The 25,751-nt window shown below is 43.5% G+C and overlaps 1 protein-coding gene and 1 pseudogene across 1 annotated transcript; both read left to right on the forward strand.

The window, feature by feature from the left end:
- Positions 1 to 5,508: 5,508 nt before the first annotated feature.
- Positions 5,509 to 7,891, forward strand: LOC124007491 (claudin-4-like). The gene has a single exon (XM_046318108.1). It carries the CDS (start codon positions 6,339 to 6,341, stop codon positions 7,383 to 7,385), a length of 1,047 nt encoding a protein of 348 aa, XP_046174064.1. The 5' UTR covers positions 5,509 to 6,338; the 3' UTR covers positions 7,386 to 7,891.
- Positions 7,892 to 16,135: 8,244 nt separating this feature from the next.
- On the forward strand, positions 16,136 to 16,893 carry LOC124007493 (annotated as a pseudogene).
- Positions 16,894 to 25,751: the final 8,858 nt, after the last annotated feature.

The following is a 25,751-nucleotide window of genomic DNA, read 5'->3' on the forward strand; positions in this document are numbered from 1 at the left end:
ACAGAATATCCCATTCCTGCTGGATCATTTTGGGTGTTTTGGGTTACTTGGCTGAATTCAATAGGTGGTCCTCCTCCATGCTCCTGATAGGAGGGACTATACTCTGCTGCTGTATCTTCAAGAGGAACCAGCCAGACTCAACGACGACTCAATCAACCTCCCGCTAACAGCTCTGTCTTCAACAGGTCATAGAGGAGTTATGTTACATCGTGGTGGGACCATAGAATGGTGCAGGTGCTGCTGCTACTGCTTTAAGAAAGACATTCCCAACTTAACACACTTAAATTCCATCACTAGTATCTTTTTACGATATCATGTTGCCATAGCCCAGTGTTTCTCAACATAAGTGCACAGAATTGAAATGAGCTTCATAGTCTTAAAAAAGTCATAGGTCAGCATGTGCAACATTGCCATAATGCTTACATCTGCCAGGTCAGCAACAAAACAGTTGGGGTAGAAATAGGCTGGACTAGAAACTCACTAGTCCTCTAGAAACTAACAACCACAGATTTCACCACATCTGTACAGATTGTGTTTCCATGGCAGCAGATGACGTCAAGCACCCCTTAGCTTGCTTCTGACTGGCCGGCCTCTCTAGTCTCACAGAAGAACTCTGCAACAATCGTCTGTGACAAAAGAACGTTGAACAATCTGCTGTTGTTGAACTAAAGTTGCAAAGACTGAAGCTGTAGGCCTGTAGAATCCAGGATTTTCTCTGGAAGTAGAACATCTCCACTGTTCTGGAATCTCTTTGTTAAGTCACATCCTCGTTCTTCCAGGAAATGCAGGTGCAGTAGAGAGAGATGCACCCAAGGAGCCATCATCTTGATGGGCATGGAGATGGATGGATTGTCTCTATAGTGCCCTGTGCTTTGTTTACATCGGGAGTGATGGACTTTCCACAGTACAGAGGCCAGTCTGGTTCAGCCTCTGTGAATAGCATTAACATATACACGGACACAGTGACTGAGTTCATCAGGAAGTGTATAGTGGATGTTGTGCACACTGTGACTATGAAAACCTACCCAAACAGAAAACTATGGATAAATGGCAGCATTCGCGAAAACTGAAAGCAAAATCACTGCATTTAACCACGGCAAGGTGACTGGGAATATGGTTAAATACGAACATTGCATTTATTTCGTCTGTAAGGCAATCAAACAGGCAAATGTCAGTACAGAGACAAAGTGGTGTCACAATTCAACAGCTCAGACACAAGACTTACGTGGCAGGGACTACAGACAATCACGGATTACAAAGGGAAGACCAGCCATGTCGCAGACACCGACGTCTTGTTCTCGGACAAGCTAATCCTTCTTCACCAGCTTTGAAGATAACACAGTGCCACCAACGTAGCCTGCTCCCGAGGACTGTGGGATCTCATTGTCCGTGGCCAACTTGAGTAAGACATTTAAGTATGTTAACCCTCGCATGGCCGCGTCCTCAGAGCATGCGCAGGCCAACTAGCTGGAGTGTTTACGGACATATTCAATCTCTCCTTATCCCATTCTGCTGTCCCCACTTTCTTCATGATTTCCACCATTGTTCCTGTACCCAAGGAAGCAAAGCTAATTGAACTAAATGACCATCATCCCGTAGCACTCACTTATGTCATCATGAAGATCATATGACCTCTACCTTACATGACAGCATAGACCCACTTCAATTTGCATACCTTTCCAAATAGATCCACAGACGACGCAATCACCATCGCACTGCACACTGCCCTACCCAATCTGGACAAGAGGAATACCTATGTAAGAATGCTGTTCATTGACTACAGCTCAGCCTAAAACACCATAGTACCATCAAAGCTCATCATTAAACTCAGGGCCCTGGTTCTGAACCCCGCCCTGTGCAACTGGGTCCTGGACTTCCTGATGAGCGCCCCCAGGTGGTGAAGGAAGGAAACAACACCTCCACTTCGCTGATCCTCAACCCACAATGATGCATGCTTTGCCCTCTCCTGTACTTCCTGTTCACCCATGACTGTGTAGCCATGCACACCTCCTACTCAATCATCAACTTTGCATACAAAGTCTGCAATGACAACAATGACGACACAGCCTACAGGGAGGAGGTGAGGGAACTAGGTGTGGTGTCAGGAAAACAACCTCTCACTCAACGTCAACAAAACGATCGTGGACTTCAGGAAACAGCAGAGGGAGCACGCCCCCATCCGCATCGATGGGACTGCAGTGGAGAAGGTGCAAAGCTTCAAGTTCCACGGCGTACACATCACTGACAATCTGAAAAAGTCCACCCACAGTGTGGTGAAGAATGCCTAATATCTTTAAACCTACTATGGCCTATTTATTGCCTTACCTCCTCACACCATTTGCACACACTGTATATAGACATTATTTTTTCTATTAACTCTGTGTTGTGTTTTGTGTCGCACTGCTTCGCTTTCTCTTGGCCAGGTCTCAGTTGTAAATGAGAACTCGTTCTCAGCTAGCCTACCTGGTTAAATGTTAGAACTGAAATACATTTAAAAAAACAATCCCTGCAGCGGTTTCGTTCACCAATCCGTCTGTTGTCAGGTGGTAAATGACTAAGTAAGTATTGGTGCTGTTTGAAGCCTTTCATCTGGGCTGTTTAGAAATGTCAATGAACATATAAACCCACGCAGATGAAGGAACAGGTGAGACTGGTTCAGGTGTACACAGGTGCTGTACCTCCCTCTTCCTCCCTGGCGACATGCACCGCTCCACAGTCCATTACATTTCAACCATATTCCAATAGAATTGCTGTTCTTTTTCAAATTTGCTGCCTTCGTACTTCAATTAACTTAGTGTTTAGAATTGAACCAGCAACATAATTCAGTGTTTTTAAAAACATTTATATTTGTAGTTTAAGAACATATAACAATGCAGACAGATAGTAAAGAGAAGAGAGATGCTGTGGCTGTGTACCAAATGCTACCCTATTCCCTATATAGTGCACTACTTTCGACCAAGGCTCTGGATGGAGTGCACTATGTAGGGAATAGGGTGCCATTTGGTATGTAGATACAGGGCGTATCATCCAGCACAGTCAAATCAGATACAATATTATTTGACACATGCTTTGTAATCAACAGGTGTAGAGCAACAGTGAAATGCATAGATACGGAACGTTCCCAAAAATGCAGAGCGAAAAATAGTCCAAAAAAAATGACAAAAAGATGAAATACACAGTGAGTATCCTGGATATCAACACAGTGAACCAGTACCGAATCGATGCTCAGTTTGGTTGATCAGTTTGGTTGATCAGTTTGGTTGATCGATCAGTTTGGTTGATCAGTTTGGTTGATCAGTTTGGTTGATCAGTTTGGTTGATCAGTTTGGTTGATCAGTTTGGTTGATCAGTTTGGTTGATCAGGTTGGTTAATTGCCATGTGGAATGTAGATACCGGGTGTGGCATCCAGCTCAATCAAATCAGATTGTATTTGTCACATGCTTCACAAACAACAATGTGGAGAGAAATGGTTTAGTAGAAAAATCGAAAAATAATAACACAAGGAATAAATACACAATGATAACGTGGCTATATACACGGGTACCAGTACTGAGTCCATGTGCAGGTATCATGGTGATCATGTGACCACATACACAATGATAACGTGGCTATTTACACGGGGTACCAGTACTGAGTCCATGTGCAGGTATCATGGTGATCATGTGACCACATACACAATGATAAAGTGGCTATTTAAACGGGGTACCAGTACTGAGTCCATGTGCAGGTATCATGGTGATCATGTGATCACATACACAATGATAACGTGGCTATTTACACGGGGTACCAGTACTGAGTCCATGTGCAGGTATCATGGTGATCATGTGATCACATACGCACTGTGTGCCTTTGGGTTCAGTTTGGTTCATCAGTAAAATGGTAAAACCTAGAACTCACCTGTCTGTTATTCCCCTGCCTGTAATTCCACTGTCTGTTACTCACCTGTCTGTTATTCCCCTGCCTGTAATTCCACTGTCTGTTACTCCCCTGTCTATTATTCCTCTGTCTGTTACTCCCCTGTCTATTACTCTCCTGTCAGTTACTCCTCTCTCTGTTACTCTCCTGTCTGTTACTCTCCTGTCTGTTACTCCTCTGTCTGTTACTCCTCTGTCTGTTACTCCTCTGTCTGTTACTACCCTGTCTGTTACTCACCTGTCCTTTACCCCTCTGTCAGTTACTCCTCTGCCTGTTACTCTTCTGTCTGTTACTCTTCTGTCTGTTACTCCTCTGTCTATTACTCCTCTGTCTGTTACTCACCTGTCCTTTACCCCTCTGTCAGTTACTCCTCTGTCTGTTACTCACCTGTCCTTTACCCCTCTGTCAGTTACTCCTCTGTCTGTTACTCTCCTGTCTGTTACTCTTCTGTCTGTTAACTCCTCTGTCTAATGGTAAAACTCTCTGTTACCTGTCTGTTACTCCCCTGTCTGTTACTCCCCTGTCTGTTACTCCCCTGTCTGTTACTACCCTGTCTGTTACTCCTCTGTCTGTTACTCCCCTGTCTGTTACTACCCTGTCTGTTATTCCTCTGTCTGTTACTACCCTGTATGTTACTACCCTGTCTATTATTCCTCTGTCTGTTACTCCCCTGTCTGTTACTCCTCTGTCTGTTACTACCCTGTCTGTTACTACCCTGTCTGTTACTACCCTGTATGTTACTACCCTGCCTGTAATTCCTCTGTCTATTACTCCCCTGTCTGTTACTCCTCTGTATGTTACTACCCTGACTGTAACTCCCCTGTCTGTTACTCCCCTGTCTGTTACTACCCTGTCTGTTATTCCTCTGTCTGTTACTCCTCTGTCTGTTACTCCCCTGTCTTTTACCCTGTCTATAACTACCCCTTTCTGCTCTCTGTTCATCTGTCTTTGCAGGAGATTTTAATCGTAATCGTAAGACAAACATCTGCATTTGTAAAGCACTACTCTTCACCTCAAAGGACTTCACATATCCTAGAGTTCTATTTTAACAAATCTAACACAATGGTACATTATGTGTCATGTTTTGTCTTAGATTGTCTTGTCATTATGCTTTCCCTTCTGTTCATTTTCCCCCTGCTGGTCTTTTTAGGTTCGTTCCCCTTTTTCTCTCTCCCTTCCTCTCTCTCTTCTCTCTATCGTTCCGTTCCTGCTCCCAGCTGTTCCTATTCCCCTAATCAATCATTTAGTCTTCCCACACCTGTTCCCGATCCTTTTCCCTGATTAGAGTCCCTATTTCTCTCCTTGTTTTCCGTTCCTGCCCTGTCGGATCCTTGTCTAGTATTCACCGTGCTGTGTCTATGTATTGCCCTGTCGTGTCGTGTTTCCCTCAGATGCTGCGTGGTGAGCAGGTGTCTGAGTCTGCTACGTTCAAGTGCCTTCCCGAGGCAACCTGCAGTTCTTGATCAAGTCTCCAGTCTGTTCTCGTCATTACGAGTAGTATTATGCCTTTTGTTTGTAAAGTAACTTTACTGGATTAAAAACTCTGTTTTCGCCAAGTCGCTTTTGGGTCCTCATTCACCTGCATAACATTATGTGACTGCATTGGGCAGGACAAAAAAGCTTTCATTGAGGGGAGTGGCGGCTATGCTTGGTGTTTAATCAAATGAAATTAAAAATAAGCAATCTGATTTTTAAAACCAAAATAATATTTCTAAATAGGATGGGGTCAGAAGCTACATTTAATAAATGTCATCTCTTGTTCCATGGCACTGGTGCTCACGTGGGCCTACAGGTCTTTACACATAACATTTACACTTCTGTACAAAATACTAGCCACCTGTCAGTTGTATTGTGGCCTATGTGTGAGACACATGCTCAAAAATATCTGCCGTAGATATGGCATTACAGAAGGACTGAATAGTTTGGAGGAGCACGTCTTGAGTGCTGATCTTGGGTCAGTTTAGCATTTTCCCAACCAATGGTTAAGGTTAGGATTGGGTTGAGGGAAGACTAAAACAGGTTTTATTATATCTTTAGCCCAACTCAAAATGAGAATTTGACATTTTCATCACTTCTCTACAACATTGCTGTATAGTTATTATATTATAATTATCCCTTTTTGACAATTATTGGTTAATTCTAGGTTGGATCTCAACATTCCATATTGTTACACAATGCTGTTTGATGAGTTTTAACTTATCAGAGTTTTTAACGCATTTGGGTCGAAACCACATCCTGCCCCACATCTGTGTTAATAGGATTTATGTTTCCATGACAACATATTTAAGTGACATCACAACATTGAGCCGTTATAGAGGTCTTCTGAATGGCTCAGTTCTCCAATCTTACATAAGACCTCAGCAACGAGCTTCAGAGTGAACAAATCTGCTGGGCGAGACGAAGTCAAGGAGACAGCATTTTGATGGGCATGGATATCATAGAAGTGGTGGAGGTCGTGGGCATCGCCCTGGGAGTCATAGGATTAATACTGACCATCGTGGTCTGTGCTCTCCCTACCGCGATAGTGACAACCATCATACAGGCGAATGTTGCCACCACAGTGGTGGTCTTGAATGGCCTGTGGATGAGCTGTGTGGCCCAAGGCACGGGACAGACACAGTGTGAGGTGTTCAACTCCATGAGGTATTTGCACCACTTTCTGCAGCCTGCCAGAGCCATGATCCTCAGTGCCATCACCCTGGGGGTTCTGGGGGCCATATTCTTCATGGTCGGAGCCAAGTGCACCAACTGCATCAAAGACAAAACATCTCAGGCCAAGTTGATAATTATTGCTGGAATACTTTTCATTGGTGCCGGAATTCTTATCCTCATCACTGTTTCCTTGGTAGCAATATTTATCATCATCGACTTCCCCATGTGGATCGAAGGAAAGCCTGAGCTGGGGGCCTCGCTGTACTTCGGCTGGGTGGCGGCTGCCCTGCTCCTGATTGGAGGGGTCATACTGGGCATCACTGTGGGAGTGTTTGGATGGATGATGGGAATCTTTGGATGGATAGTCTCCCGAGTGTCCTGTGCTCTCTCTATATTGCTCCCATTCAGTTTTTCTCCTGAGACCCTCTATAGGGACATATGGATGGTTCTGATGACAATCACTTCCATTTTCACCATCTTGGGAGCTCTAGGAGTGATGGGCTCCATCTTTGGGACCAGGTGCTATAACTGCATCAAGAGTAACAGGGTCAAGGCCAGGTTCATCGTTGGAATATTCTTCATCCTGGCTGGTATCCTGCAGCTCACCACTGTATTTTTGGTTGACCATTACTTAAGAACGGATGTCCACCTGCAGCTCAACCCATTCGTCCTGTTTACCCATAATGACCTGGTTATTTTAGCTGAATTCAATAGGTGGTCCTCCTCCATGCTCCTGATAGGAGGGACTATACTCTGCTGTTGTATCTACAAGAGGAACCAGCCAGACTCAACAATGACTCAATCAACCTCCCTCTAACAGCTCTGTCTTCAACAGTCATATAGGTCTTTATGTCATATTGTGTTGGGATCGTAGTCTGGTGCAGCTGCTGCTGCTACTGCTTTAACAGAGAGGCTGTACTTTCTTTTCATGAAAACAATGGAGAGAATATAATTGTGATTCTATATGTAATTCTATGATAAAACGGCCTCTATCCTTTCTGTTCAGTGTTAAAAAGTCAGAAAGGACCTGATAGGTGTGAAAGCAACATAGTTATTGTTCCACTTTGTCTTTAACATGTCACAGAGGAGTTTATGAAACATTGTGTTCAAATATTCAGTTAATTTAGACTGGGAGTTCCTGATGAGACTCTGCAATGAAGGGACATATTCTCACTGTTTCCTCTCTGATGTTATATACCAGTATTGATACTTCTCTTTATGCTTCTTTAAAATGGGATGCATTTAAGAAGCGAGAGAATTGAATCAGTAGTTGATTGTTTAACCCTGTTAAAGATGTTCAAATAAAATAATTGTTTCCTGGTTGCTGCTGTGCATTTCCTGTTAATGTTCACTACATCACCAACAAGCCTACAATCAGTGACCTGGACATTCTAACTGAAACCTACAGTATATCAGAGTGTAGAATTATTTCAAACCAAGTCCATGAAATTGTCATTCGTCTATTTAGTTAATTTCAGTCCATAAATCCAACCTTACAATTATTTATTTCACACTCAAGGGTTTTTCAGCATGTAGTTTCAAGCTATTGATATGTACTATGAGGCCCAGTCCCTCTATCATTGCCCCTCAGAACAGGCTTTGGGGTGTCGGGTAAAGTTGCCCATAGTTGCTGATCATGAGTCAGTTTAGCATTTTTCGACACTAATGGTTACGGGAAGTATTGGGTTGAGGGAAGACTAAAACAGGTTTTATTACATCTTTATCCCAAACTCAGATTGGGAAGCTTTCATTTTCATCACGTATAAACAACATTGTTGTATAGTTATTATATTATAATACATTTTTGGTAATTATTGGTATATTCTAGGTTGGATCTCAACATTCCATATTGATAGACAAGGTTGTTTTATTAGGTTGATGCGGAGTAGAGTTTTTCACCCATTTGGGTCGCAACCACATAAAGCCCCACATACGGGTTAAACACAGAGTTGGCATCACACCCATTTGACACATCAAAGTAGCCCCAAGAAGCGTTCCTGAATAACGCCCTGATAATCCACATTAGACGTTGACCGATTATGATTTTTCAATTCTGATACCGATACCGAGGACCAGAAAAAAACGATAATGATTCATCTGCCAATTTGTATATATATATTAGTAATAATGACAATTACAGCAATACTGAATGAACACTTTAATGTTAACTTAATATAATACATAAATAAAAAAGTATTTAGTCTCAAATATATAATGAAACATGTTTCTATTTGGTTTAAATGATGCAAAAACACAGTGTTCGACAAGAAAGTAAAAGTGCAATATGTTAACAAAAGTGCAATAACTGCTAACATTAATTTATTTTAACTAAATATGCAGGTTTAAAATATATACTTGTGTATTGATTTTAAGAAAGGCATTGATGTTTATGGTTAGGTACATTGGTGCAACGTGAATGCTCTTGTTAAATCATCACCAGTTTGGCGAAGTAGGCTGTGATTCGATGATAAATTAACAGGCATCGCATTGATTATTTGCAATGCAGGACAAGCTAGTTAAACTAGTAATATCATCAACCATGTGTAGTTAACTAGTGATTATGTGAAGATTGATTGTTTTTTATAAGATAAATGTAATGCTTGCTAGCAACTCACCTTGGCTACTTGCTGCACTCGCGTAACAGGTGGTCAGCCTGCCACGCAGTCTCCTTGTGGGGTGCAATGTAATCGGCCATAATCGAAGTTCAAAAATGCTGATTACTGATGGTTATGAAAACTTGGAATCGGCCCTAATTAATCGGCCCATCCGATTAATCGGTAGACCTCTACTCCACATACCTGATGATAACTGACAACTGCAAGCAGACTGGTGGCACCATAGGTCTAAGAGCAGGGGGGCAATTTTTACCTTCTGGGCCCGGAGTTTTCCCTTATCTGTTTTAACCTAACCAGGAAAACTCTGGACCCTATAAGGTATAACAGTGATTAATCAGTCGTGAAAAAGTTTTTACAAGGGCTATCATGGGACCAGTATTTCCTAAATCAGGTCACATGGTTTTTTTTTAAACTGAGAGAAAAAAACTCCTGGCCCTAAGGGGGATGAAAACCCTGTCAAACTGCAGAAACCTTATACTTGTTCATATTAATTATATCTAGACTAGATTAGGAAGGGGATTTCCTCTGCCCAGACACAGAGACAACAACTGATAGACAATAGAACTCACAGGGCTGAGCTTTATGAATGTTTGCTTCATGCAGTTCTATACAACTGTAGGCCTTATAAAAATGTTCTCACAACTGTCATCACTATTATGTTGATTGACTAATTCCAGTTTACACGTTTTGGATTGAAAACGTATTGGCAGCCAAGCCAGCCCAGTTTTGAATATAAACCAAATTTGATCACATTCACATGTTCTCCTGGCACACAAATGGACTATAAATACATAACGTTACCAACAACCTGACCAAATGGACAGCGCACATAGGCTGTATGCATCTGCTCTTATTAGTAGCCTACAGTTGATCAGACTGAAAAATGGTCTAGTTTTCATCCCATTCAGCAGATTTCTAATGTTTAGGTGTAGCCTAGGCTGCTGCAACATTTATATCATGAGTTTTTGATTGTCTGTCCGGAGTGATTATGTGTATTAATCTTTGCCAAATAAATACCAGAGTAAAGTGAAAAGCCTACTTGAGCACACGTGAAAAAATGCACTGTGTCAACCTCTCTCTTTAATCTTTTCATGGATGTTGCGATGGAAGATATCAAATCAATCAGAATTGATTTCTACATCCCAGAAAAGACAGTCTAAAGTTTGATAAGCTCAGCAAGTGAAATATTGTTGTTACCTGTGATTACCTCTGCAAGCTCATTGTAGTTTCCCTTGTCAGCAGAACTTTCCCTCTCGTAGTGTCCTCTAAAAGAAAAATCTTTCAGGCCCAAAAACGCAGTGGTGTTGATAAGCTGCTTGTCACCGTAGTTATCTTTGTTTTCTTTATTATTTTGGTTTGGTCAGGGTATGACAAGGGTGGTATGTGTGTTTTTGTCTAGGGTTTTTGTACATCTATGGGGTTTTGGTTTGTCTAGGTAAATATAGGTCTATGGTGGCCTGAATTGGTTCCCAATCAGAGGCAGCTGTTTATCGTTGTCTCTGATTTGGGATCCTATTTAGGTTGCCATTTTACATGTTGGTTTTGTGGGTTATTGTCTATGTGTAGTTTCCTGTCTCGGTTTATATTCGTGTTGTTATTTAGTGGTCTTTCTTTATTAAAGGAAGTATGTCTTCATATCACACTGCACCTTGGTCTCATCAATACGACGAACGTGACACTGCCTACTTTCTCGATGCGTCGCGCAGTCTGGATACACAGACCTTCGTCTTGATCGATGTAGGTTTTTCTCAGAAGTTTGAGCCTGATGTGGGCATTTACATGCTGCCTGCTGAACGATCAATGTTCCTCGGGTCACTGTACTCACCTTTCGACCAGAGTTGACCATTCTGGTGGAGAAAACTGCACACTCGTGCTGGTAGCTAGCTAGCTATTGAAGTTAACAAGCAAATTTTAATACATTTCACAAACTGGACACAAAAATTAAGTTATAAAACCAAGAAAAGTATTTTATAATATACTTCCTCTCTCCTGTAAATTGAAAAAAAATCTTTTGAATTGAATAATATCACTTTTCCCTCTTAATCTCTATCCAACAATGTCACCAAGACTCTCAACACAGAACCCCCATAATGCTCTGTGGCACAATCCCAATACCACTCACGAGGTTCATTCTCTGATACTAATTCTATGATTGGATGGAAAACATGTCTATTCACACAGCAGAAGTTTTTGATTGAATGGATGAATTCCTCCGGAAGTGGTCATAATGACCATTTATGTCTATGGAACCGTGTGAGGCCTACGAACCTCCTAAGTTTTGTATTGAAGTCAATGTAGCCAGAGGAGGATGGAAGCTAGCTGTCCTCCGGCTACACCATGGTGCTACCCCAGACAGAGCAGTTGAAGTTACTGTAGACCTTCATTGCAAAACAGTGTATTTTAATAAATGATTTGGTGACATATAAATATATTTAAACAGTTGTATCTAAAAAGGATAACTTTCTTAATGTTTCACTATTTACATTTTTATGACATTTCACTGAGGAGGATGGTCCTCCCCTTCCTAATCTGAAGAGCCTCCACTGTGTTCAATGTTATAATATTGTAAGGGACCAGACAGGTGTTAAAACAACATAGTTATTGTTCCACCTTGTCTTTAACAGGTCAAAGAGGAGTTTATGACATGTTGTGATCAAATATTCAGTTAATTTAGACTGGGAGAAGTTCCTGAGGAGACTCTGCAATGAAGGGACATATTCTTACTGTTTCCTCTCTGATGTTCTATACCAGTATTGATACTTCTCTTTATGTTTCTATAAAATGGGATGAATTTTATGAAGAATTGAATCAGAGGTTGATTGTTTAATCCTGTTAAAGATGTTCAAATTAAAAACGTATCAGACAGCAAAGTGTTTCCTGGTTGCTGCTGTGCATTTCCTGTTAATGTTCACCATGTTAACCACAAGCCTACAGCAAAGTGTTAAAATCAAATCAAATCAAATTGTATTTGTCACATACACATGGATAGCAGATGTTAATGCGAGTGTAGCGAAATGCTTGTGCTTCTAGTTCCGACAATGCAGTAATAACCAACAAGTAATCTAACTAACAATTCCAAAACTACTGTCTTATACACAGTGTAAGGGGATAAAGAATATGTACATAAGGATATATATATATATATATATATATGCCATTTAGCAGACGCTTTTCTCCAAAGCGACTTACGAATGAGTGATGGTACAGAGCAGCATAGGCAAGATACAGTAGATGGTATCAAGTACAGTATATACATATGAGATGAGTATGTAAACAAAGTGGCATAGTTAAAGTGGCTAGTGATACATGTATTACATAAGGATGCAGTTGATGATATAGAGTACAGTATATACGTATGCATATGAGATGAATAATGTAGGGTAAGTAACATTATATAAGGTAGCATTGTTTAAAGTGGCTAGTGATATATTTACATCATTCCCATCAATTCCCATTATTAAAGTGGCTGGAGTTGAGTCAGTGTCAGTGTCAGTGTGTTGGCAGCAGCCACTCAATGTTAGTGGTGGCTGTTTAACAGTCTGATGGCCTTGAGATAGAAGCTGTTTTTCAGTCTCTCGGTCCCAGCTTTGATGCACCTGTACTGACCTCGCCTTCTGGATGGTAGTGGAGTGAACAGGCAGTGGCTCGGGTGGTTGATGTCCTTGATGATCTTTATGGCCTTCCTGTAACATCGGTGGTGTAGGTGTCCTGGAGGGCAGGTAGTTTGCCCCCGGTGATGCGTTGTGCAGACCTCACTACCCTCTGGAGAGCCTTACGGTTGAGGGCGGAGCAGTTGCCGTACCAGGCGGTGATACAGCCCGCCAGGATGCTCTCGATTGTGCATCTGTAGAAGTTTGTGAGTGCTTTTGGTGACAAGCGAAATTTCTTCAGCCTCCTGAGGTTGAAGAGGCGCTGCTGCGCCTTCTTCACGATGCTGTCTGTGTGAGTGGACCAATTAAGTTTGTCTGTGATGTGTATGCAGAGGAACTTAAAACTTACTACCCTCTCCACTACTGTTCCATCGATGTGAATAGGGGGGTGTTCCCTCTGCTGTTTTCTGAAGTCCACAATCATCTCCTTAGTTTTGTTGACGTTGAGTGTGAGGTCATTTTCCTGACACCACACTCCGAGGGCCCTCACCTCCTCCCTGTAGGCCGTCTCGTCGTTGTTGGTAATCAAGCCTACCACTGTTGTGTCGTCCGCAAACTTGATGATTGAGTTGGTGGCGTGCGTTGCCACGCGGTCGTGAGTGAACAGGGAGTACAGGAGAGGGCTCAGAACGCACCCTTGTGGGGCCCTAGTGTTGAGGATCAGCGGGGAGGAGATGTTGTTGCCTACCCTCACCACCTGGGGGCGGCCCGTCAGGAAGTCCAGTACCCAGATGCACAGGGCGGGGTCGAGACCCAGGGTCTCGAGCTTGATGACGAGCTTGGAGGATACTATGGTGTTGAATGCCGAGCTGTAGTCGATGAACAGCATTCTCACAGGTATTCCTCTTGTCCAGATGGGTTAGGGCAGTGTGCAGTGTGGTTGAGATTGCATCGTCTGTGGACCTATTTGGGCGGTAAGCAAATTGGAGTGGGTCTAGGGTGTTAGGTAGGGTGGAGGTGATATGGTCCTTGACTAGTCTCTCAAAGCACTTCATGATGACGGAAGTGAGTGCTACGGGGCGGTAGTCGTTTAGCTCAGTTACCTTAGCTTTCTTGGGAACAGGAACAATGGTGGCCCTCTTGAAGCATGTGGGAACAGCAGACTGGTATAGGGATTGATTGAATATGTCCGTAAACACACCGGCCAGCTGGTCTGCGCATGCTCTGAGGGCGCGGCTGGGGGATGCCGTCTGGGCCTGCAGCCTTGCGAGGGTTAACACGTTTAAATGTCTTACTCACCTCGGCTGCAGTGAAGGAGAGACCGCATGTTTTCGTTGCAGGCCGTGTCAATGGCACTGTATTGTCCTCAAAGCGGGCAAAAAAATTATTTAGTCTGCCTGGGAGCAAGACATCCTGGTCCGTGACTCGGCTGGATTTCTTCTTGTAGTCCGTGATTGACTGTAGACCCTGCCACATGCCTCTTGTATCTGAGCCGTTGAATTGAGATTCTACTTTGTCTCTGTACTGACGCTTAGCTTGTTTGATAGCCTTGCGGAGGGAATAGCTGCACTGTTTGTATTCGTTCATGTTACCAGACACCTTGCCCTGATTAAAAGCAGTGGTTCGCGCTTTCAGTTTCACGCGAATGCTGCCATCAATCCACGGTTTCAGGTTAGGGAATGTTTTAATCGTTGCTATGGGAACGACATCTTCAACGCACGTTCTAATGAACTCGCACACCGAATCAGCATATTCGTCAATATTGTTATCTGACGCAATACGAAACATATCCCAGTCCACGTGATGGAAGCAGTCTTGGAGTGTGGAGTCAGCTTGGTCGGACCAGCGTTGGACAGACCTCAGCGTGGGAGCCTCTTGTTTTAGTTCCTGTCTGTAGGCAGGGATCAACAAAATGGAGTCGTGGTCAGCTTTTCCGAAATGGGGGCGGGGCACGGCCTTATATGCGTCGCGGAAGTTAGAGTAACAATGATCCAAGGTTTTTCCACACCTGGTTGCGCAATCGATATGCTGATGAAATTTAGGGAGTCTTGTTTTCAGATTAGCCTTGTTAAAATCCCCAGCTACAATGAATGCAGCCTCCGGATAAATGGTTTCCAGTTTGCAAAGAGTTAAATAAAGTTTGTTCAGAGCCATTAATGTGTCTGCTTGGGGGGGATATATACGGCTGTGATTATAATCGAAGAGAATTCTCTTGGTAGATAATGCGGTCTACATTTGATTGTGAGGAATTCTAAATCAGGTGAACAGAAGGATTTGAGTTCCTGTATGTTTCTTTCATCACACCATGTCTCGTTAGCCATAAGGCATACGCCCCCGCCCCTCTTCTTACCAGAAAGATGTTTGTTTCTGTCGGCGCGATGCGTGGAGAAACCCGTTGGCTGCACTGCCTCGGATAGCGTCTCTCCAGTGAGCAGTCTCTGATGTCCCTCTGGAATGCTACCCTTGCTCGGATTTCATCAACCTTGTTGTCTAGAGACTGGACATTGGCAAGAAGAATGCTAGGGAGTGGTGCACGGTGTGCCCGTCTCCGGAGTCTGACCAGAAGACCGCCTCGTTTCCCTCTTTTTCGGAGTCGTTTTTTTGGGTCGCTGCATGGGATCCATTCCGTTGTCCTGGTTGAAAGGCAGAACACAGGATCCGCGTCGTGAAAAACATATTCTTGGTCGTACTGATGGTGAGTTGACGCTGATCTTATATTCAGTAGTTCTTCTCGACTGTATGTAATGAAACCTAAGATGACCTGGGGTACTAATGTAAGAAATAACACGTAGAAAATAAATAAAAAAAACTGCATAGTTTCCTAGGAACGCGAAGCGAGGCGGCCATCTCTGTCGGCGCCGGAAGTAAAAAAATCCTGGTTGCTGCTGTGCATTTCCTGTTCATGTTAACCACGTTAATCACAATCCTACAGTCAGTTACAGGGACCTTCTGAACAAAATCATAGTGTGTAATTATTTCAACCATGTTTATGAAACTGTTATCATTCGTCAATTTAGTCTATTGTATAGTTCATTTCAGTCCATGGATCGAACCTTAAATTATTTGTTTCACACTCAAGGGTTTTTCAGCATGTAGGTTAAATCTAACTAAATGCCACTAGCATCTCCGTTAAGTGTCAACCCCATACTGACCCACATCTGAACTAATAAGTTGTTTCCTTTGCAGAGGTTAGCAATATGGCAATATTGCACAAGATCCACTAAGACTTTTTAAAGACTATGAAGCTTAATTCAGTTCTGTGCATTTATATTGAGAAACACTGGGCTATGTTAACATAAGATAATAAAATATACTAGTGATGGAATTTAATTGAGCCAGTGTGCAGAGTGACTAACTTCAAATCAATTAAAATGTCATTTGTCACATGTGCTGAATTCAACAGGTGTAGGTAGACCTTACAACATTGTAACCTCTCATGTAACCTGGGACCTGGGACCAGGGACCTGACCTGGGACCTGATGCAGTGTAAGGTCTACAACTCCATGCTGGCCTTAACCCAGAACCTGCAGGCTGACCGAGCCATGACCATCATCGCCATCATCGTCTGGGTTCTGGGAGTCTCCATAGTCAGGGCCAAGTGCACCAATGACATAAATAACAAAAAGTCCAAGGCGAAAGCAATGATCATTTCCAGGATGATCTTCATCCTGGCTGTAATCCTGGTGCTCGTTCCTGTCTCCTGGACGGCCAGCACCATTTGGGGGAGTTAGGGGTCTCGCTCTACATCGGCTGGGAGGCAGCGGCCCTGCTCCTGGTTATGGGGGTCGTACTGTGCAGCTCCTGCCCACCTAGTGAGATTGAGCCATGTTTCTGGGAGCCTTTGGATGGATGGTCTCCCAAGTGCCCTGTGTTGTCTATTTAATAGTTTCTTATGGACCCACCAGTGGGGTCATATGGGCTCTGATCACAATCACCTCCATCTCCTACATCCTGGGAACTCTAGGAGTGATGAGGTTCATCTTTGGGACCAGGTGCTGTAACTGCATCAAGAGTAAAAGGACCAGAATCAAAGTCAAGTTTATCAGTGGAACATTCTTCATCCTGGCTGGTATCCTCCAGCTCATCACTCTCTTCTTTGTGTACCATTACATGATACAGAATATCCCATACCTGCTGGATCATTTTGGGTGTTTTGGGTTACTTGGCTGAATTCAGTAGGTGGTCCTCCTCCATGCTCCTGATAGGGGGGACTATACTCTGCTGCTGTATCTTCAAGAGGAACCAGCCAGACTCAACGACAACTCAATCAACCTCCCGCTAACAGCTCTGTCTTCAACAGGTCATATAGGAGTTATGTCACATTGTGGTGGGACCATAGTATGGTGCAGCTGCTGCTGCTACTTTAAGAGAGACATTCCCAAATGAACAACTCCTTTAAATTCCATCACTAGTATCTTATTTGATATTGTGTTACCATAGACTAGTGTTTTTCAATATAAATGCACAGAATTGAATTAAACTTCATAGTCTTCAAAAGATTTCAGGGGATCTTGTGCAATATTGCCATATTGCATAGTTCTGCCAGGGCAACAATAAAACAGTTCGACTAGAAACTCACAACCACAGACTTCACCACATCTGTACAGGTTGTGTTTCCATGGCAGCAGATTATGCCAAGCACCACTTAGAGGGCTTCTGATTGGCCGACCTCTCTAGACTCACAGAAGAACTCTGCAACAATCGTCTGTGAGAAAATAATGTTGACAATCTGCTGTTCTAGAACTTCACCTGCAAAGACTAAAGCTGTAGGCCTGTAGATTCCAGGATCTTCTCTGGAAGTATAACATCTCCACTGTTCTGGATTCACTTTGCTGAGTCACATCCTCGTTCTTCCAGGAAGTGCAGGTATAGGAGAGAGTGACGCTCGCAGGGAGCCAGCATGATGAAGGGCATGGAGATCATGGGCATCACTATGGGAGTCATAGGATGGATTGTCTCTATAGTGCCCTGTGCTTTGTTTACATCGGGAGTGATGGACTTTCCACAGTACAGAGAGGTCAGTCTGGTTCAGATCATCACCTACTTCTCCATTATTCTAGGGTTGCTAGGGATGATATTCTCCATCTCAGGAACAAAGTGCACCAACTGTACCCAGAGGAATATGAATACGTCTATAGCTGAAGTGATTATCTTTGGAGGAATATTCTTCATCCTGGCCGGTCTCATCCACCTGATCTTGATCTTCTTGGTTGTCCTTGACTTGACACAAAACTCGGACCCTGAGAACTTCCTGCGGAGTAATAACCTTACGTTCTCAGCTGAATTTAACAGATGGGCTGCTTCACTGCTTCTGATAGGAGGAACTATACTCTGCTGCTGTTGCTGCTTCATGAAACAAAAACCTGAGTTGAAAACGGACTCTGATTCCCTAAGTCATGTCTTACACAACCTGAATTTATCTTAGCCATTCTACCACTGTAAGCAATAGGTTGTAAGCAATACATGCAGTATAGTCATAAGGAATATGATGATATATAATAGCTACACTTAGAAATCAGTTGAATCAGGTGTGTTACTGCCTGGCTGGAATAAAAGCCTACATCCACACTGGTGCTTTTCAGGACTGATGCTGTTCTTTGAATCAGTAAGACTTACTCAAAATGGCCATACAAAAAGTATTGCCATGTGGTGACTCAGTGATGCACAGAATAGACTCCCACTTGAGAGAGAGATGTAAGCATGCTGTCTAAGGGCTGGGGATGAAGTGGGATGTTTTTATAGGTAAACTGCTTTTCCATTATTATTTACAATAAATTATTAAATAATTATTAAATTATTAAATCTTATTAAATTGCAACTCTTGTGCTGTGTCCTGACTTCATTTGGTGGAACCTCGTTCTTCTTCCCACCCCGGGGTTGTTTCTGGACAGGGCCACGGTCTTATCATGGTGTAAGTAGTACGCAGGTTGTCTGAGTTTATAACCAGATGTTATTGGGTCAAATGTTAGATTCTATCATCACCCATGTATCCTGGGGTGGATTTAGCAATTGGGGAGCCCATTTTAAAATACCTTCGAGGGTATTCCCTACACTCCAAAACAGACATTTCCCCTGTAAATGAACTGCTATAATAGTCATCGGCCCATAATATGAAATATGTCTCTCATGTGCGGTTTTATTTTATTTTATTTAAAGCAATTATGAAATGTTAACACCCTATAAATATAAGACATTTTGATTAAAACAACAGTCGGAATCAGTCGGTAAGGGCCACTTGTCACGCCCTGAGCTTAGAGATCCTTTTTATGTCTCTACGTTGGTTCGTTCAGGGCATGAGTTGGGGTGGGCATTCTATGTTTTGTGTTCTATGTTTTCTATTTCTGTGTGTTTGGCCGGGTGTGGTTCTCAATCAGAGGCAGCTGTCTATTGTTGTCTCTGATTGAGAACCATACTTAGGTAGCCTTTTCCCAACTGTGTTTTGTGGGTAGTTATTTTCTGTTTTGTGTGCCTGCACCAGACAGAACTGTTTCGTTTGTGCCGCGTTGTTATTTTTTTGTTCTAGTGTTCAGTTTTATAAAAAATCATGAACACGTACCACGCTGCACCTTGGTCCTCTTCTTCAAACAGCCGTTACAGAACTACCCACCACCAAAGGACCAAGCAGCGTGGCCAGGAGGAGCAGGGATCCTGGGCCCAGGAGAAGACAGAATGGAGGACATCGTGGACATGGGAGGAGGTGATGGCAGGGGACAAGACCCTGCCATGGAAACAGGCTGAAGTAGCAACTTCACTACCAGGAGTCACGGCAACGAAGCAGACACGAAAGGCAGCCCCCCGGGTGGGGCACACGGGGAGTGTGGCAGAGTCAGGATTCAGACCTGAGCAAACTCCCGTGCTTACCGTAAGGAGCCGAGGATGGAACCAGAGCCAGTCAGGGTGAAATTGGAAGAGAGAAGGAGTTGATGGGGAGATTGGAGGAGAGAGTAATGAGAGTTGCTGTGTTGGTGCATGAGGCACGACATCTACCCAACGGAGCGTGTCCTCGATTTGATGTCACCTGAATCAGCTCTCCATACTCGTCCAGAGGTGCATGCTAGCTATCTGGTGAAGACTGTGCCAGCCCCACGCACCAGGCCTCCTGTGTGCCTCCCCAGCCCTGCACGTCTTGTGCCAGCTTGGCGCTCCAGACCTTCAGTGCGCCTCCACAGCCCGGTGAGTCCTGTGCCGGCTCTAGGCACGGTTTCCCCAGTTCGCCAGGAGGACCCAGTGCGGCCTGTTCCAGCTCCCTGCACGTGCAGGGCTAGAGTGGGCATTCAGCCTGGAAGAGTGGTGCCAAGGCTACGCACCAGATACGCACCAGATCTCCAGTGCTCCTCCACAGCCCGGTGAGTCCTGTGCCTCCTCCATGGACCAGGCCTCCAGTAGGTCTCCACAGCCTGGTGAGCCCTGTGCCTCCTCCATGGACCAGGCCTCCAGTAGGTCTCCACAGCCTGGTGAGCCCTGTGCCTCCTCCATGGACCAGGCCTCCAGTAGGTCTCCACAGCCTGGTGAGCCCTGTGCCTCCTCCATGGACCAGGCCTCCAGTAGGCCTCCACAGCCTGGTGAGCCCTGTCCGGCGCTGCCAGAGTCGCCGTCCTGTCTGGTGCTGCCAGACTGTCACTCCCTAGCCATAGAGGCTTTTATTCTCTATTTCGGTTAGGCCAGGGTATGACTAGGGTGGGCATTCTATGTTCATTTTCTATGTTTTGTATTTCTTTGTTTGGCCGGGTGTGGTTCTCAATCAGAGGCTGTCTTTGATTGTGAACCCATGCTTAGGTAGCTTTTCCCACATGGGTTTTGTGGGTAGTTGTTTTCTGTTTTTGTCTTTCTGCACCTGACAGAATTGTTTCGGATTTCGTTCATTCTCTTTGTTATTTGTGTTATTTCAGTGTTCAGTTAATAAATATCATGAACACGCTGCACCTTGATCCTCTCCTTCTAACAGCTGTTACACTGCTTGACAACTGCGTGCAAAAAAAACTTGTTGTTTTCACACCCTTCGTTTCCTCTTTGTGTCTGTCATGCTTCCCTAGGCGTAGTTTACACCTTACATCTCTTATCGAACGCAGACACCAGCCTGAATGATTTACCATATGTCAACTTCTGCTTCATTCACTTAGAATGCTGGTTTCCTGTGAAAGGGCAAAAGAACTTGACCTCAGGTTTAAATCTAAATAAACAAACTTTTTTTTTCCACATTTGCAGACATACCTATGACCTCTTCCTCATATTTGATGGTAATTCTGACGTTGGGTTGATCTCCCCAGGCTCCCCATTTCTACCTAGTTCCTATTTGGTGTCTGAGTAGTGAGGAATGACAAGGACAGTTTTGCTCTGCTTTTGTTAGTAAAGCCAATTTCAGTAGAAATGAAACAGTCAGGGACGAACGACATGAAGTGTTTTATTTTTCTAGAGCACCTTTTTTACAGTAGGGTCACCCAGGGATCTTATGAAATATACTGAACAGATAGAAACGCAACCATTTCAAATATTTTTCTGAATTACAATTCATATAAGGATATCAGTCAATTTAAATACATTCATGAGGTCCTAATCTATGGATTTCACATGACTGGGCAGAGGTAGAGAAATGACCATTCAGTTCTCTGGAAACAGCTCTGAACATTCTTGCAGTTAGCATGCTAATTGCACCCTCCCTCAACTTGAGACATCTGTGACATTGTGTTGTGTGACAACTGCACATTTTAGAGTGGTCTTTGTAAGGATCATGTTGTTTAATTAGCTCCTTGATATGCCACACCTGTTAGGTGTTTTGAATTGTCTTGGCAAATGAGACATGCTCACTAACAGGGATGTAAACAATGTGTGCATGACATTTGAGAGCCATTCCTTCAAGAAGAATATGAACTCTTCTGCTTGATGCTGCTTTGAACTGAGTCATTACTGAACTCTCTCCATGTCCCTGTGTCTACTGGATGCTGCTGTGAACTGAGTCTTTACTGAACTCTCCATGTCCCTGTGTCTACTGGATGTTGATGTGAACTGAGTCATTACTGAACTCCATGTCCCTGTATCTACTGGATGCTGCTGTGAACTGAGTCTTTACTGAACTCTCCATGTCCCTGTGTCTACTGGATGTTGATGTGAACTGAGTCATTACTGAACTCCATGTCCCTGTGTCTACTGGCTGCTGCTGTGAACTGAGTCATTACTGAACTCCATGTCCCTGTGTCTACTGGCTGCTGCTGTGAACTGAGTCATTACTGAACTCCATGTCCCTGTGTCTACTGGCTGCTGCTGTGAACTGAGTCATTACTGAACTCTCTCCATGTCCCTGTATCTACTGGATGCTGCTGTGAACTGAGTCATTACTGAACTCTCTCCATGGCCCTGTGTCTACTGGATGCTGCTGTGAACTGAGTCATTACTGAACTCTCTCCATGTCCCTGTATCTACTGCATGCTGCTGTGAACTGAGTCATTACTGAACTCTCTCCATGTCCCTGTATCTACTGGATGCTGCTGTGAACTGAGTCATTACTGAACTCTCCTTGTCCCTGTGTCTACTGGATGCTGCTGTGAACTGAGTCATTACTGAACTCTCTCCATGGCCCTGTGTCTACTGGATGCTGCTGTGAACTGAGTCATTACTGAACTCTCTCCATGTCCCTGTATCTACTGACCAGGTCAGTAGACCAGGAAGTAACACGTGGCGCTGACATTTAGGCCGAGGTAAGTATAATGTTTTTGTGTGCTCTAAGGCAACGGTGTCTAGATGGATTTTATATTTGTAGTCCTGCAACTAGACCTTTTTTTTGTCTCACAGAGATTTACTGTCAGGGCCCAGGTTTGACAGAATCTGTGCAGAATATCTAGGTGCTGCTGTAGGCCCTCCTGTGGACAGAAGCACCAGATCATCAGCAAACTGTAGACATTTGACTTCAGATTCTAGTAGGTTGAGGCCAGTTGCTGCAGACTGCTATACTGCCCTCGCCAATTTGTTGATATATATGTTGAAGAGGGTGGGGCTTAAGCTATATCCCTGTCTCAACCTCCAGCCATGTGGAAAGAAATGTGTGTGTTTTTGTTCATTTTAACCACATACTTGTTGTTTGTGTACATGGATTTTATAATGTCCTGTGTTTTTAACCCAACATCACTTTCCATCCATTTGAATAGCAGACCCTCATGCCAAACTGAGTCAAAAAAATTTGAAATCAACTAAGCTTGAGAAGGCTTTGCCTTTGGTTTGTCAATTAGGGTGTGCATGGTTTATACATGTTCTGTCATATGGTCATTTGCTCAGTACATTGTTTTCACTGAGGAAATGTACTGTTATGTCTGCTGTCATTTTTCTACTTCGTTTATCTAGACCAGTTAAGAACAAACTCTTATTTACAATGACAGCCTACCAGGGGTCAATTGCCTTGTTCAAGGGAAGAACTTTTTTTTTAAACTTTGTCAGCGCAGGGTATTGCGCATACTTATTGGGGTCAAATTTGTCTCCACTTTTGTGGATTGGGGTGATCAGCCCTTGGTTACAAATATTGTGGAAGATGCCAGAGCTGAGGATGATGTGAATGAGTTTAAGTATAGCCAATTATAATTTGTGGTCTGTATATTTTATCCTTTCATTTAGGATACCATAAACACCACAGGCATTTTGGGGATTGAGGGTTTGAATTTGTCCTGTTGTTAATTCAGTGTTTTTGGAGAATCCAGTGGGTTCTGGTAGTCTTTAGTTCCTGTTTTAACAAATGTTAATAGAGTGGATGGGACTACCAGCCTTCTGCAACCTTGAGGGCAACCAGTGGGTCTGTCTCCTTTGTACAATGATTATTTTGTCTGTATTACCATGTTGTACCATGTTTCTTTTGTCTGTATTTCCAATTTATTTGATGAGGTCTGGGTTCCTGGTTCCTGGTTCCTCTAGGCCAAAGGCAGATGACCTCAGACCTTGTATATTCCAGGATGAGATAGTAAAAGCTTTGTGTTCCATAGTGTTGTTTTTGTGTGGTATAGGCCTGGACCATCACAGTAGGTGTGAGCAGAACATGTTGAGCATCTGATACATCCTGCGACCTAAGGGGATCGAAGGAAAGCCTGAGCTGGGGGCCTCATTGTACTTCGGCTGGGTGGCGGCTGCCCTGCTCCTGATTGGAGGGGTCATACTGTGCATCACTGTGGGAGTCTTTGGGTGGATGATGGGGATCTTTGGATGGATAGTCTCCCGAGTGTCCTGTGCTCTCTCTATATTGCTCCCATTCAGTTATTATCCGGTACCCCAATATAGGAACATTTGGAAGGTTCTGATCACAACCTCCATCTCCTCCATCCTGGGAGCTCTAGGAGTGATGGGCTCCATCTTTGGGACCAGGTGCTGTAACTGCATCAAGAGTAACAGGATCAGGGTCAAGGCCAGGTTCATCGTTGGAATATTCTTCATCCTGGCTGGTATCCTGCAGCTCACCACTGTGTTTTTGGTTGACCATTACTTAAGAACGGATGTCCACCTGCAGCTCAACCCATTCGTCCTGTTTACCCATAATGACCTGGTTATTTTAGCTGAATTCAATAGGTGGTCCTCCTCCATGCTCCTGATAGGAGGGACTATACTCTGCTGCTGTATCTACAAGAGGAACCAGTCAGACTCAACGACAACTCAATCAACCTCCCGCTAACAGCTCTCTCTTCAACAGTCATATAGGTCTTTATGTCATATTGTGGTGGGACCATAGTCTGGTGCAGCTGTTGCTGCTACTGCTTTAACAGAGAGGCTGTACTTTTTTTAAATGAAAACAATGGAGAGAATATAATTGTGATTCTATATGTAATTCTATGATAAAACGGCCTCTATCCTTTCTGTTCAGTGTTTAACAGTCAGAAAGGACCTGATAGGTGTTAAAGCAACATAGTCATTATTCCATCTTGTCTTTAACACGTCAAAGAGGAGTTTATGACATATTGTGTTCAAATATTCAGTTAATTTAGACTGGGAGTTCCTGAGGAGACTCTGCAATGAAGGGACATATTCTCACTGTTTCCTCTCTGATGTTCTATACCAGTATTGACACTTCTCTTTATGCTTCTTTAAAATGGGATGAATTTAAGTGGAGATTAATTGAATCAGTAGTTGATTGTTTAATCCTGTTAAAGATGTTCAAATTAAAAACGTATCAGACAGCAAAGTGTTTCCTGGTTGCTGCTGTGCATTTCCTGTTTATGTTCACCATGTTAACCACAAGCCTACAGTCAGTGACTGGGACCTTCTGACTGAAACATATATCATAGTGTAGGATTATTTCAACCATTAGTCTATTGTATAGTTCATTTCAGTCCATGGATCGAACCTTAAAATGATTTGTTTCACACTCGAGACGCTCGCAGGGAGCCAGCATGCTGAAGTGCATGGAGATCATGGGCTTCACTATAGGAGTCATAGGATGGATTGTCTCTATAGTGCCCTGTGCTTTGTTTACATCGGGAGTGATGGACTTTCCACAGTACAGAGAGGTCAGTCTGGTTCAGATCATCACCTACTTCTCCATTATTCTAGGGTTGCTAGGGATGATATTCTCCATCTCAGGAACAAAGTGCACCAACTGTACCCAGAGGAATATGAATACGTCTATAGCTGAAGTGATTATCTTTGGAGGAATATTCTTCATCCTGGCCGGTCTCATCCACCTGATCTTGATCTTCTTGGTTGTCCTTGACTTGACACAAAACTCGGACCCTGAGAACTTCCTGCGGAGTAATAACCTTACGTTCTCAGCTGAATTTAACAGATGGGCTGCTTCACTGCTTCTGATAGGAGGAACTATACTCTGCTGCTGTTGCTGCTTCATGAAACAAAAACCTGAGTTGAAAACGGACTCTGATTCCCTAAGTCATGTCTTACACAACCTGAATTTATCTTAGCCATTCTACCACTGTAAGCAATAGGTTGTAAGCAATACATGCAGTATAGTCATAAGGAATATGATGATATATAATAGCTACACTTAGAAATCAGTTG

This window comes from Oncorhynchus gorbuscha, linkage group LG20 (genome assembly GCF_021184085.1).
Source record: "Oncorhynchus gorbuscha isolate QuinsamMale2020 ecotype Even-year linkage group LG20, OgorEven_v1.0, whole genome shotgun sequence".
Taxonomy (NCBI): Eukaryota; Metazoa; Chordata; class Actinopteri; order Salmoniformes; family Salmonidae; genus Oncorhynchus; species Oncorhynchus gorbuscha.